This window comes from Hippopotamus amphibius, chromosome 4 (assembly GCF_030028045.1).
Source record: "Hippopotamus amphibius kiboko isolate mHipAmp2 chromosome 4, mHipAmp2.hap2, whole genome shotgun sequence".
Classification (NCBI taxonomy): domain Eukaryota; kingdom Metazoa; phylum Chordata; class Mammalia; order Artiodactyla; family Hippopotamidae; genus Hippopotamus; species Hippopotamus amphibius.
The window spans coordinates 153,801,634-153,816,844 of NC_080189.1; the positions used below are offsets into that span (position 1 = coordinate 153,801,634).

The 15,211-nt window shown below is 51.4% G+C and overlaps 1 protein-coding gene across 18 annotated transcripts in view; it reads right to left on the reverse strand.

Moving 5' to 3' along the window:
* Positions 1–15,211, reverse strand: part of TMEM229B (transmembrane protein 229B) — a 37,948-nt gene that overhangs the window by 2,379 nt on the left and 20,358 nt on the right. For 4 of the 18 annotated variants that reach the window (XM_057730569.1, XM_057730570.1, XM_057730565.1 and 1 more), the window contains exons 2-5: positions 10,487–10,673; positions 5,623–5,706; positions 5,267–5,410; positions 2,659–2,828 (exon numbers count right to left, since the gene is read on the reverse strand). In XM_057730569.1, the coding sequence (XP_057586552.1) occupies positions 2,659–2,712 (54 nt within the window). In that variant the 5' untranslated portion in view covers positions 2,713–2,828; positions 5,267–5,410; positions 5,623–5,706; positions 10,487–10,673. Of the gene's footprint in view, positions 1–2,658; positions 2,858–2,966; positions 3,116–4,295; positions 4,492–5,266; positions 5,411–5,622; positions 5,707–6,038; positions 6,245–10,486; positions 10,674–12,708; positions 12,877–15,211 lie in introns of those variants that run through there. The other 14 variants (XM_057730568.1, XM_057730564.1, XM_057730571.1 and 11 more) reach the window with 13 other exon arrangements.

The window sequence follows — 15,211 nt, forward strand, 5'->3', positions numbered from 1 at the left end:
AAGTGCTCCTTGGAGAGAGGTGTCCACTACACTCCCTATAATAACTTCTTAGGATTATTTGCAGTCAGTGGAAGAGTCTGCTGTCCCGGCCCACCAGTCACCCCCATTTCCAGGCTACTTGCTGATTTTTCACCAGGTCCATCCACTGGGGTCCCCATCTCTCCCCCCACTTCTTCTCAAACAGTTCCACAACACCTATTTCTGAGATCTTTCTAGTAAGCAACTGGTCACATTTGTCGTCTATTGTGTGTGTATGTGAACATATACAGAAGAGTTAACCACTTTCACCGTTTTAAAGTAGTATACACTGAAGTGGTATGAAGTAAATTCTCTTGTGCAACCGTCACCGCCATCCAACTCCAAAACGTCTTCATCATCCCAAACTGAAACCTGAACTCATTAAACACTAACTCCCCATTCCCTCCCCAGCCCACAGCAAGGACTATTCTACTTTGTCTCTATGAATTTGACTACTCATTTAGGTGGAGTCTCATTTAAGGTATCTCATTTAAGTGGGATCATACAGTGTTTGTCCTGTTGTGACTGGCTTATTTCACTTAGCAATAACGTCTTCATGGTTCATCCATGTTGTAGCTTGTGTCAGAATTTCCTTCCCTTATTAAGACTAAATAATATTCTATTGTGATCTATGTATCTAGATATATCATATTTTGTTTATCAATTCATCCATTAACGGGTGTTTCCACCTTTTGGCTATTGTGAAATGCTGCTCTTGAACATGGGTGTACAAATATCTGTTCGAATCTCTGCTTTTAATTCTTTTGGGTGTTTACCCAGAAGTGGAATTGCTGGATCATCTGGTAATTCTATTTTTATTTTCTGAGGAATGGCCTTGCCGTTTTCCACGGCAGCTATACCATATTACATTCCTACCAGCAATGCACAAGGGTTCCAATTTCTGCATATCCTTTCCAGCGCTTGTTATTTTCTGGTTTCATGATGATGGCCATTCTAATGGGTGTGAAGTGGTTGCTGGTTGTGGTCACATTTGTCTTTAACTGCTCCATTAAGTGGGGTTTTGGTGTTTAGTTTCAATGTTGAGAGGAAACCAGTGGGCTAAGGAAACCAGAGAGTCCTCCCCTCTACTTCGTATTCCCTTCCGTTCCTCTTTTTTAAACCCCACAGGTCTTCAAGGCCCCATCATGCTTCCCGGAAGACTGGCCCAGCTCTCCACCAGCAACTGTGTGGATCACTCATTTGGCCCGTTACTCAGCATCACCCCTATTTACTATTTTGAGGTACATGCCCTCTTGATCCAGCCAGCCTGTACACCCCTTGAGGATAGCAACTGTCTCCCAGTCCTCTGTTCTGCAGCTTTGGCATAGGCCTCCCCGAGCAGGCATTCTCTAAGTGACATGTCATTTATGCAGAGGGTTGGGTGGGAGAGTCAGGGTTATATCAAGAATGGGAAGGCAGAGCAGGAGAACATGAACCCCAGCTCTGCCAGCTGCCAGTGGGCTCCAGGCCAACACCTGTGGCAATCTTCTCTCCAAGGTGGTAGAGAGCTCAGAGGTTAACAAGATGACATATGCAGTCTGCCCACCTGTCTGGGAATCCCAGCCTCATCTTTCACCTACAGCAGACCTGGTCACAATAACACCCACGCATGTACATTGCTTGATGGCCTTCCAAGCACTTTCATCCACATTTGACCATTGGTTCTTACAAAATTAAGACGTGTAAAGGGTAGGTGGTTTGCCTCCCATTTTTTAAGAAAGGTAGTTGAAGCTCAGAGAGAAGTCATTTGCCCCATATCCTAGGGCCAGTGACTGGAAGAGCTGAGACAAGAATCTGTATCTTTTGATTTCTACTTCAGAACTCATCATACTTCTTCTATGTGTGTACTGTCTCCTAGATAGTATGTCCTATCCCCTAGACATGGGTGCCTAATGTCACTCCCCTGCTCAAAAACATTCAACGGCTCCCCATTTTCTAATGAAACACTACAGTCTCCTTGGCTTGGCTTTCAAGACTCCCCATGATCTCACTCTAATCTACTTTTCCAGCCTAATTCTCACAGTCCAGCTCTCCAGATCTTACCACCATCCTATCTATTGTGTTTTATGTGCCTTTGTCCTCTTGCCTCCACAAGTACAAACCCAGCTTACAGGTTACCTTCAGAACAAAATCTTTTTCGTCCTCCCAACCACAAGTCCTTTCTTCCTCCTCTGACTATCCACTCAGAGGAGGAATATACTCTGTCTCTCTTTGGTATAGATGATTTTGTTTCATGATGTTGATAACGTTCAGTCCCCAAACATCTTTCCTGTGTTCTACACTAATTTATCCCACTCCTTCCTGAACACCTCCACCTAAATGTCCCATAAGCACCTCATATTCCTTTCCTAAATCAAACTCATTATCTTCTCCCCAATATCTGTTTTCCTACCACCACACCCAGTTAGCAGAGAGAGATCACTCTTGCTTCCTCTGTCGTCTCCCCCCCTTAACCTGAATGCCCTGAAAGTGAGGTCTTTGTCTGCACTGCAGATTCAGCACTGCATCCCCAGGTGCCTTGCACACAGTAAGCGTTCAGTTCAAGATTGAAGACATTCTTATCACTCAGCAATTGCTACGTTACAAATCACCCCCGAACGCAGTAGCTTGAATAAACTCTCATTTATTATTACAACTCACGTGCCTGTGGGTTGGCAGATCTTGGCTGGCCTCAGTCACGAGACTGGGAGTCATATGGGGGCTCTGTCCTGTGCTTGGCTGGGATGGCTCTGCTCCACTTGCCTCTTGTCCCTCTCCTGGGCCCAGTGGACTAGCCCTGGTATGGTCTTCTCACAGCAAGGGCAGAAGCGCTAGAGTGAGCAACCCAGCCACACCAGGGCTTTTCAATACTGGTTAAGGAGTTAAGCCACGCCCACTAACATCTTATTGGCCCAAGCAAGTCACACAGCAAAGCCACCAAGTGAGCCATTAACTGCTATCCTTTCTACCTCTTAAATATCTTTGAAATCCATCTCCTCCTTGTCATGCTTCTTTCTCATTCCTGCTCCAGTTCAAGCCTTATCACCTCTCACCTGGATGACTCCAATAGTCTCTTATCCAGTCTCCCAGCCTTGCCTTGCTCAAGTCACTCATCACACTGCGAAAGAGTGTACAAAAACAGCAGTCTTTTAAAAATGCAAATCTGATGTTTCTCCCCACTTAAAGCCTATTAGTGGATCTTTAACATCTACAGAGTAAGGCTCAACCCCTAGGCAAGACTGGCAAAGCCCATTGTGATCCACTTCTGCTTTGGAGCCTGTCCTCCAGATCTCTCCACTGCTATTTTTGCTACTTGGGGTGCCCTTCCCAACTGCTACCACCAGCACCACCCCCAACCCATGGCCTGAGAAGCCATAGTCTTCCTTCAAGATCCAACTCCTCTTCTGTGAAGACTTTCCTAAACACCTGCAACTCCAGAGCTGTCCACTGCCCTGTCCGCCTCTGCACCCCGTTCACTTCTGCAGTGATAGCACTCAGCTTTGCCACGGTTCATCTGAAGGCCAGCACTCGTAGCCACTTGATGAATATTTGTTTAATACAATATTAAGAGAAAAAAGCAGGATTCAAAATGGAAAATTTCGTATGATTTTGACTTGGCAAAGGCATATATACATGTAAATATACAAAAAATTTAGCCACAATCATCTCTAGATGGTGACATCATAAACGATTTTTATTTCCATCTTTCTACTTTTCTGTAAACTCAAATATTTTTCTAACAAGTATGTATAACTTTTATAAAAATAATTGTATCTTAAAACCATTAAAAAAAAATTTTTTTTTGGCCGTGTGGCATGCAGGATCTTAGTTCCCCAACCAGGATCAAACCTGCACCCGCAGCAGTGGAAGCACAGAGTCTTAACCACTGGACCGCCAGGGAAGCCCCTTAAAACCATTTGTTGGATGACTATATATGAATCATCTTTGAGCCTCACACACAGAAGATGCTCAATAAATTTGCTGGACAAACGAACCTAATGAAGCCCGAAACTGTGTAAAATTCATGCAGATTCTTCCCTCCTGAGCCATTCCCAACAACACACTGTGACTCACAGGTGTGAATGGTGTGTAACGGTTAAGTGCAGGGGCTCCAGATCCTAACTGCCTGGGTTTGTGTTGTGGACGATAATCCCCCCACCTGTGGGATCTAGGGCACATTACCTGGCCTGTCTGTGCCTCAGTTTCCTTATAAGTAGAGTGAGAATAATAAGAGTAACTGCCTCCTGAGGGTTACAGTGAGGATGAATGAGCTAAGAGATAGCCCCTATTAAGGATACGGCAAATGCTCACAAAAGGATGGCTTTCATTTCTGGCACAGAGCCAGGCTTCCCGGTCGGCTTCTCCCCCTCCCCTGCAGCAGGGTCTTCCTACCCCTGTCCTCTGCTAGCAGCCGGGCAGCCTTCCGTGCCAAGCAGGTCAGGGCTTCACCTCCACCCAGAGCACTAAGCCAGCAGCCAAGCTACCCGTGAAAGCAATAATCACACACACAGCCCACGGGCGAACAAAAACTCAGCTGAGGAGAATCGACGTGCGCGTCCAGCTCCCGTGTGGCTGAGGAGGTTTGATGGAAGGGGAGGGGTCTCAGAACCAGCCCTGTGAGGGCCAGGCTTTAAAAAAAGTGTGAGTGAGAGGGCCAGCATCCCTGGTACCGTTTCTCAAGCTCTCGTTTTGTCCTGAACTCCCAACAGGTTGCTAAGCTCTGCCCAGAACAGAGCTAGGCTCCAGGGACTCACTGAGGAGCAAGGAGGGGTCCACCGTCTGAGGCGGGTGGACAGTGGTGGCCTGGAGACCACTCTGCCTCCTGCCCAATTTTGGGTCCTCGGAACTCAGGTCTGTCTCTGAGTGTCCTACAGGCACTCGTACCCCTAGCCCCTCTGTCCCATAGGATCCGGAGAAGGGGCTTCTTCAGACGTCTCTCCCCTCCTTGATGCTGATTCTAAAACCCTGCTCTCCTTGCCTCTGAGTCTGATCTTTTGGGGCGGCCAAGAGTGGTTTCCCAGTCGGCTGCAAATCAGAGGCTCCAGCCACCACCCCCCCACCCCAGAACGGCTGACTTGGAAGAGATGGACCCCCAAATGCGGTGGAGCAGAAGCAAGATTAAAGGAGTAGCTGTCAAAGGGAGAGAGGGCAAGCTGCCGAACAGAAGAGAGGATGGGGTGAGAGACAACAGGGCAAGCCCGAGACCTGGATTCTGTTTTTAGAATCTTCCGCGCCTGGAAGAACACAGGTAGGTGGAGGGGAAGCATACCTAGGCGAGGTCAGGCCGCGTCTGAGGAGGCCTGGACTGGTCCACGGAAGATGAATGGGGGAGACCTGGCTGGGGCCAGGAGGCAGGGGTGAGGACAGGGACGGAGATATGAGACAGTGTCGTCAGCCAGGATGGCAGCTCACACTGTGATGGGACAGATGCTAAAATTAGAGGCAGGCATTGGCCTGGGTGGATTTTCAGAACTCCACTCCCCAAACCCACTTCTAATAATCACAGGAGCTGTGCTTAACCTTTGAACTAGGACAGGCTCCCCCTTCCTCTGCTGTGCCCAACAGCCCCCCATCCCTGCCTGGCCTCCCCCTATCTGAGTCCTCTGCCCCGGACCCTTCCAGTACCTCTTTGTTGGGCCCAGGGATCCGAGCCCCAGGCAGACTTGCATCAAGAGGAACCAGCAGCTCACAGGACGTTGCTTCTTTCTCCTGGTGATAAATATAACCGTCCTGAGGACCATGACACAAAGATGGGACAGCCCAGGAAGGAAAACTCGGGGTAGAGTAGGGAGGGGACCATGGGCAAGACTGACAGCAGAGAAAAGAATGTGGAGAGCAATGAACAGTTTCACAAGTGGGATTTTGGGGAACAACACTCAAGTGCAAGAGCCCTCAGGTGTGATGAAAGAGCCAGGGTACACGGAGTTCCCTGCAAAGGGCCTGAGCTCAAGGAGGCTCGTCAGGACAGGGCGCTGCCTCCTCTGAGGTGGGGGAGGGGAGCGGGCTGGCTTTCAGAGCCCTGCTCCCTAGGAGTATCTCACCTGCTGCTCTTGGAACCTGCTGAGCTATTCCTTAGGGTGGCAGAGAGCTGAGTGAGCGGTTGAGAGGAGCGAAGAGAATGCCATAAAAGTCCAAGGTGGGTTGGAAGCAAAACCAGATGGGATGATTGTTCTTGGTTTCGCCAGAAATCCCCATCTTGTTCCAGGAAGCTAAGGTGCCGCAGCACCACGACTCCGGGAATTTTCACCTAGAGGAGCATCTGGCTAGAACATCAGGATTCCCCTTCCGTGTAGCCAGGCTGGGCAGGCCTTCCTCTTTCACCTCATTTACTTCCCAGATTTCGCTCCCCATCCCCAGGCAACAAAACCACTACAGTTAGTTAATACCACTGCTCTGGGGACATGCACAGGCCTTCCAGGGGCCCCTGAGGGCAAGGCACTGGGGGCACAGCTGGAGCTACCCTGAGTCCAGTCTCCTGGTAGGGGAGCGAAACTAATGAGGGGGAGGGTGGTTGCCCTTACATCTGGGTGCAAGTTCTGAAACAGTCCTGAGCTTCCCCTGTGGTCATCAGGTTGAAGGCGAGGAAAACACGGACTTGCTTCAGGACCAGAGGGAAGCAAGTCGGGGACAATACCTGTGGTCACTGGCTGGCCCACATGCCATAGAGTTCCACACTCTCTTGCTGTGAGCGCCCCCCAGGAAAGCTCCCTGGGATGGTCCTCCTGCCACCTCCTAAGTCACAATAGTAATCAGGCACTCTTTGCAGCACTTTCCATGTATTAACTCAGATGATCTTCAAGCGCATTTCACAGACGGGGAATTTGAGGCAGAGAAAGGCTAGAAAATCAGCCTAAGTTCTTACAGATGTGCAAGGCAGAACTGGGATTCAAACCCAGCTCCAGAGCCTTCACTCCCAATCAGCACATTGCACTGCCCTTAAGCCTGACTACAGGCTCCTCTAGGGCACGACCATGTTCTGAGTTATTGCCTGTGGAAGGCTGAGATGGTATATGGAGACATAACAGGAAGCAAGAAGGATGTGAGCTTCTAGGTAGATCATCAATGAAGCCCAGAACTGGCGTCAGAGCTATTGAAGGCTCTCAGCCCATTCTGAGAGGCCAAGTTCCGTTCTGAAGCCACGTTCTGGCAGGATTCACATGAAGGTCCTCCAGGGTCACAGCTGATCCTCACAGGACCATAGCAGAAGCCACCCCTTTTGGGCCTTCAGGCACATGCCATTCAAAGACCTCTCACCAGGACACACATTACCCAGAGCCTCCCTGACTGCCAGCCTGCCCCAATGCTGCCGGGAATCTCAGATGCCCCAGTCCTGCCACGGAAATGTCAGCCAAGAATAGTGGCCAGCGTGCAGGCTGCCCAGAGAAGCCCTGTGCCTGCAGCAGCAGCAGCTAGAGTATTGGAAGCAGCGGATCCACTCAGGGCCGCAGGCGGGGGAGGATTTCAGATGCGGAGCAAATCCCAGCTGGCAGGTGCAGGGGGGGCAAGTGGGCTTGGGGAATGGAGTCAGCCTGGCGCAGAGGCTCACCGGGGCTCAGGCGGCAAAGGGTAGCCTGCTGGTGGGGCCTGCAGGCCGGGCATCCTGTGCGTTGCCTGCAGGACCCTTCCCAGGCCTCAGGTGGCTGCCTCCCTGTTGTTATTCAGATCTCTGCTTAACCATCACCCCTCAGAGAATTCTCTGATCTCTGATCCAAAATAGACTCCCCATCACTCACATCCCATTTTAGTCGTAGCACTTTCACTTTCTGATATTTTGCTACTTGTTCATTGTCTATCTCCTCCAATTAGAGTGCAAGTTCCACAAGGGCAGGGCTCTGCCTTGTTCACTGCTGGGTAACTAGTGCCTAAAACAGTGCCTGGAAGTAAGACCCACTGATACCTGTGAACAAATAGATTGATGAATGAATGAAATAAATGGGCCCAAACAGGCGCACGCCCTTAAACACTGGAAGCAGGTATAAAGAGCTAACCAGTTCAGCCTTTCTCTTCTCCTTTTTCTTGGGAAATACAGCCGTTAACATTTTTTATTTCTAGCATTTTAAAATATCTTTCTTGGGACTTCTCTGGTAGCACAGTGGTTAGCAATCCGCCTGCCAATTCAGGGGACATGGGTTCGATTCCTGGTCCAGGAAGATCCCACATGCCTCAGAGCAACTAAGCCCGTGTGCCACAACTACTGGACCTGCGCTCTAGAGTCCGTGAGCCACAACTATTGAGCCCGTGTGTTGCAACTACTGAAGACTACACATCTAGAGCCCATGCTCCACAACAAGAGAAGCCACCTCAATGAAAAGCCCACACACCACAACAGAGTAGCCCCCACTCACCACAACTAGAGAAACCCTGTGCACAGCAACAAAGACCTGATGCAGCCAATAAATAAATTTAAAAAAATCTTTTTCCTGATTACAAAACTGACATATGCTCACAGTTGAAATTTAAACTTTACAGGGACTTCCCTGGTGGCACAGTGGTTAAGAATCTGCCTGCCAGTGCAGGGGACACGGGTTTGATCCCTGGCCCGGAAAGATCCCACATGCCACAGAGCAACTAAGCCCATAAGCCACAATATTGAGCCCACGTGCCACAATTACTGAAGCCTGCGCACCTAGAGCCCGTGCTCTGCAACAAGAGAAGCCCACGCACTGCAACGAAGAGTAGCCCCCACTCTCTGCACCTAGAGAAAGCCTGCACGCAGCAACAAAGACCCAACACAGCCCCGCAAAATAAACATTACAGAAAGGAATGACATAGAAAGCAAAAGTCCCCCATCACCCCACATCTTAGAGAAAATCACTTTTAATGGTATGTTGTGTACTCATCCAGATTTAATTTAGTTTTAAAAGAAAAAAATCTATGCATCATAGAAAAGGCAGTCATAATTCCAGCAAACTAGCAGCCATTATCATTTCCCCTTTGCAATCTTTTCTCACGTGTTTATTTTGCAAGTTACCATAAGGTACTTATCCTGTAACCTGACACTTTAACTCATTACATCATAATCATTTTTCCAAGTTGTCATATTTCCTATGTTCTCCTTATTAGAATGGCTGCATAATATTCCATCAAGTGGAAAACTAATTTACTTAACCTAGATGTTCAACAAAGGGAGAACAACTGTTTCCCATTTCCACTCTGACAATGACACCATAAGAAACATCTTTTCTGTGCCTGTAACAAGAGAACTCAGCCCTTTTCTTTGCTGAAACTATTTCCTAGTGAAAGAGTTCTTAACAAACAATTCCAGAAGTGGGATCACTGGACAAAAGGGTACAACTGTTTTAAGGCTGATGATGTAGGTTGTTCTGGGGAATCCTGTGTCATGCGGGGACTAGGTCTCCGTCTGAGTCACCGCGTTCCCACAGTGGCCTCCACGGCCATCTCTGCACCCCCACCCCACTCCCACAGTCCAGGCTCGTCACACCACCCCAGCTATAAATCAGCTCGGTAACACACTTCCTGAAAGACCCTTCAATCAAACTGATTTTGCAAGCCTCAGCTGACTGAAAAATACATCCTAGCCTTGAGTTTTAAATTCTCAACTAGCAGTGCAGTCAAGATCTACCTAAAGCTGAGAAATACCCAGTTACCATTTCCCGCTCTGCAAACTCCTACATAGAATCTAAGGGCTCTGGGCTCCTGTGGACCAGTCCAACAGCTCCTAAAAGCTTGTCCGGTCAGGAGTGCAAAAGCACCAGCTCTCCCTGCCCTGCCTTCTGGGGGAGCTCTCTGCCTTCTGGCCCCCGATCCCACAGTGGGACTGTCAGCCCTGTTCAGACACAACAGCCTTTAGGCCGGACAGCCTCTGGGGCTTGGGAAAGCAGCCAGTTGTCATTTTTTAAAGCGTCATCAAGGAAAAGCCAGAGGCTGAGGCTGGATAGAAAGGCTATGTGAGGACCGGTGAGACTCCACATCCAGGGGGACACTGGCCCTACCTGCCGCTCCTCTGGACTGAGGAGGAGACATGCCTGAAACATGGCAGAAGCAGCAGAGGACCTGCTCCTCTTGACCCCCTGGTGGCCACATTTATGGCACCTAAGGCACCACAAATCCCTCACCATTCAGTGCCCTGGATGCTCTACCCAAGGCCACAGGAACCACTCATGGCTTCCAGGCAGAGTCTGGAAACCTAGGTGAGATCCAGTTCCCACTGCACAGAGGTAAAGCCCAGGGCCCAAAGCACCCTAACAGATAAGAAAGACAATTGGGGAGGATGCCGTCTCCTAAGTGCCGGGTGTCTCACATCACTCAGGTCTGCCCATCTGGGTCTGGCTCAGTTTTTAGAGGCCTTGGGGCTCTAGCATGTGACATGGCCTGAAACTGCCAGGAAACCCCCTCCCATTCCAGCACCATAGCCCTGTGACAGGTCCTCGGACAGCAAGCAGGCTCAGAACGGGAACCTCCAGACCTGTGCTTGTGCTGCTGAGGCAGGAAGGGCCGGCAGCCCCCTGGGAGCCAGTAGCATACTCACTTATCACACCCTTGAGTGCGCGGTTCTGAACAGACATCAGGATCACTGTCCAGGGGTGTCCCAGGTTAACCTCTGTCCTGGTGCCTGGCTGGGCCTCGGTGCCGTTCTCAACAGTGCGGGCAAGCATCAGCCCCAGGGCTCCACGGATCTTCAGCTAGCGGGGGCGGGGGGTAGCTTCCATTCGTCCCTGGAATTAAAGATGAGGATTCATTAGCTGCCCCCAGCTCCGAGCCGCCAGGCCAGCCGAGAGGCAGCCTTAAGGCAAACACCACGACTCCAGGCTCGGGCTCAGCACCAGACACTCATCACACCCAGGCCACCGGGCCTCTCCTGGAGCCTGCCACCTCCTCTCGGCCATCCTGCTTGCCCGGGTCTGGCTAATCCTGCGAGGAGCGCCCGGCGTGGATCCCAGGCGGTTCACATGGCGGCTAGGACGCAGCGCTTCTTGCGCCACGAGGGATTGCGTGCACACTTGGAAGTCTGAGCGGGGATGTAATTTTAGAGTCCAGCTCCATTCTCAATTTAGCTTCAAATTACACTCTCACCTTCACCCTGTAGTGGGTACATCTGTTCTCAAGGGCGGTCAAGAACCTCACGGAAGACACACAGCATAGGACATTTGTTTTAGCATTTGGGGAGCCAAGTACAACTACACCTGCAAAAACAAGCACACCAACAAACGGTGTGCTAAAACCCTTTACCTGCAATCCCACTACCCTTATGTTCATTTCACTCTATTATTTTATGATTATTGTCGAGACCCTTCCTAGTAACATTGGTAACTGACTACAAGCTGAGATAAACCTGACTTTAGAACACCCCTTGCTAGGTACATATTTTTAACAGAGCCCTAAGACTGGGCCATCTGATAGAGATTTCGACATTTTTTTTTGTTTTAATATGAAGGTGCTGAAGCTTCCCCGAAAATCCCTTGGATACTGTCCCTTCTGCACAAGCCTGAAGACAGAGAGCAGATCCAGCCCGGCCCTACAGGAGGACGGACCGGCTGCTCAGAAGCTGGGGACAGTGTGTGACTGGGCGCTGGAGGTGCCGCCATCCCGCCGTGGACGGCTAAGCAGGGTGGACCGCAGAGGCACCGCCCCGGGGCTGATGCCCACGGCCATCCTCCCGCCCCCCGCCTGTCAGGCTCTCTGAGCAGGGGTGACTGGGGCCTTTGCTACGGAACCTGACAACTTCCGAGGCAGCAGGGGAGCTGAGAGAAGTGAAAGCGCAGGAGTTGGGGACCTGAAATTCACTGGGTGCACATGTGCTTGCAGGGAGGGCATGCACCCCGGGCCCCTCCCCTGGGCCTCTGCACTGAGAGAAGTGAAGGACAGAGGGGGTGAAGTGCCGCAGGCGGCCGCGCTCTCCTGGCCTCTGTCCCTTCCCAGCTCCTCCACAAACAGGAGCCCCCAACCCTGACAACCACCTCCCTTCTCCCAGCCTGCCAGACCGTGGGCAGGGGTCACCCTGGCACGTACCCATCAGGGGCATATCCAACGTGCCCTCCACCCCCAGCACCACGTGACTCTGAGCCTGGGGAGTCCGACCCACCCCGCTCCCCAGGCACTTCCCCTTCTCTGGGCCCTAAGCAGGCCGCATTAACAGCACAAGCCAAAACCAAAGAGAAACCAAAGCCCACATCCTGGCAGTACAGTCAGCTCTAGGAGCCTGAGGCTGGTTAAGGTGTTGCCCTGGCCGATGAAGCACAACAGGCAGAACAGGCTGCCTCCTGGGCCAGCCTCGTGCTGGACGCCTCCTACTTCCTGGTCTGCAGGCTCTTCCCCCAGGGAGCTGGGAGTGGGGGTGGGGGGCCCTGGCAAGGAGGTGATGGGATCCCACCTCTGCCTCCAAGTGCACAAGCTGTCCCAAGACCCCTCTGACACTCCTTGGCCCCAGGGTGTAGAGGGCAGGAGGCTCCTTTGTGGAATAGCATGACCTGAACCAGAAGATTCTGAAGCAGAGGAATGTGTGAGTAGCCCTCACACAGCTAACATGTGGGTAGAGCTTGTACTTTTTCAAGTATATCATCTCTTGTGATTCTCTCCAAACTCCTACAGGGAAGACCAGGAATTATAGCCTACCTCCCCACCCCTATCCTGTCCCCAACCCTGCTGCAAAACACTGAGTCTCAGGACATTGAGAAATGAGCTAAATCCACACATTTGATTCAAACCTTGGTCCTCGGGCTCTAGAGTCACCCCTCTCGCCATACAGCATACCTTCAAACTGCCTCCCATCCCAGTCTCATTCTCAAGGCACACGTCTGCACGCACTTGTCCTTCATTCAGTGTAACCTACTTAGTCCATCCTCTGAGCAGCTTATTTGTAAATGAGCAGCCGAGCCTGTCCATCTGCTTCTCCTTCAACACATCCAGATGCCCTAGAAGCTGGAAGGAGCAGAGACCACCATGCAGTTTCAAGCCCTCTTTAACTGCCCTCCTCTGCAGCCCAGCATACCCGCTCCTCCTTTGGGACCCTGCCCCTTCTTCATTCTTTTGTGATGCCATCCTCCCACAGCCTCCCAGTAATCCCCTCACTGATGTTCCCACAGGACTTCGAACATCCTCCAACTGAAACGTATTGTCCCATCTTAAGATGATTGTCTCTGTTTCCCCCTCCACAGGATGAATTCTTTGAGACGATGAAACTTCTGTTGGATGGATGGACAAGCAGTGCAGAGAAGGGTCCGGCTAAATTAGTGGGTGATTGCAACAAGCAGTGTTTTTAACCAAGCATAATGATATTCTCTAATTTTTAGGCCACCATCGTGGAGGGGTTCTCTCGCACAAAGCACCATAAACCTCGGTTTGCAAAGGGCAGGGCTGTCTCTGCAGACCAGGGGAGAAAGGAGGGTGGCTCACTGTCCTTTCTCCCACCGCCAGGAGCCGCCACCCAGGCTGAGAGGTGAGGACAGATGGGCTGAGTGCCTTGGGTCAGGGCAATGCAGAAGACATGTCACCTGCGGAGGGATGGGGCAGGAACAGAGCGTCCTAGGCATCCCTGGAGACGCTGCAGGCTCTCACGTGGGCAAGGGCCCATGCTCAGGTTCAGGTCAGAGAATAACAATGCCTACTCTGTCGTTTCTACAATGTGCTGGCACTCTCACAAGGCACATCCAGTTTTCATACACGTAGGATTCATTTCCCAAAGAGGTTTAACCAGCAGCGACTGGCAGGAAATGCGCTTTGCATCATTCTCTCTCCTCCCCTATAACTATTTAGGGTAAGCTGGGCTTGCAGGATTGAATCTCTGCTTCTCTGGCCAGAACCTCAAAATCAAATCTACCTCCACCCGCCGCCCTTCTCCATGGCCCGGAACCTAAGACTGAAGCCAGGAAGTGGCAGGCAAACACTATCCCTTTTTCTCTCCTATTCTCCTCTTTCCCCAATCCCCGCATCCAGGTGCCCATAAAGTAAAGAGAAGATGCCCCCGAGACTATTGGGGAGCCCTCTGGTTTTTCAAAATCTCCCCAGTTCTTTCCTTTTGACCCAGAACAACTGCTTTTGCTCGTAGTAAGACCAGCCCTGAACACAAGTGAATTGGCAGTTTCCCAAACCAAGGGGTGACCGTGGTCAGCTACAGATGCAATTGGAACTCCAAATCCCGCCCCCCCCCCCGCCCCCCGCCGCCCCAGGGGAAGGCCTGTGTCTGGTCAGCTCCCGCTTGGGAGCAAGGAGACCCAGGCCCCGGGGCTTGGCTGGCATGGGGAAGAAAGGATGTAGACAGGGGATGGACCCCCCCACTCCACTTGGCCACGTCCTTCCATTCCACGCCCCTCACTCTGGGCTTGGAATCTGGGTTTCCCTGCCTGCTGGACATCTCATCACCCTGTCTTCTGTCTCACCTGCAGGCTACCCTGTCCTGACAACCTCCTCTTCTTTCCTCCTCCACATCCAGCCCACTCTACCTGACACACCCTTTTCAATGTCCCCCTTGGAGCCAACTCTGACTGCCCATCCCCTACACCTTAGAGGGTGGTCTCTGGCCCTGTGCTCCTTTCCTTTCCCTGCCTTCCCAGCCCCGGCACTGAGTAGCTGCTGCTCACTGCCTGAAAGGCTGGACAGCTGCTGGGCTCTCTAATTAGCTGCCTGGCTGCCGTCCCAGAGCGAGGCCTGTGTGAGTGTAAAGAGCTGCCTCACCTCCCCTTCATCAATAATCCCCTATGCAGATCCCATCAGGCGGCAGCTGAGGGGCCCCGGAACCCTCATCACGTGAGACCAGCAAGGCTCCTTCTGTCAGCTGAACAAGAACTGACAGTGCCCTCACAGCCTCACCCACAAAGTGACCAGGAATTTATGTACCTGGTTTCTCCCTATTACTGCCCACGGCCTTAGGATGTCCCACAGATGAATCCAACGCACCATGCCTTTGGAGAAATGGGGACCTTTCCCCTTTGTTGCCTCCCCAGTGGAGGCAGAAAGAAGCCCGGTGGCTCTTTTGGAAGACAAGTCTGGACCATCTCAACAGCATGACACCCAGTGCCCTACTTTTCACAGTTTTCTACAGCCAAGCCACCCCCAGAGATTTCTAGACAATCAGGGGACCTGGTCCAAGAAGTCCTATGGAGGCTGGTTTGTTTATACGAAGTGTTGTATTACAGCAGTCAGCAAATATTTACTGAGTACCTGCTGAAGGCCAGGCACTGTACCCCATGTGAACAAGACAAGGTTCCTGCCCCCTTGGTGCTCACAGCTCTGTGGGGAGACAGACAATAAGTAGGCC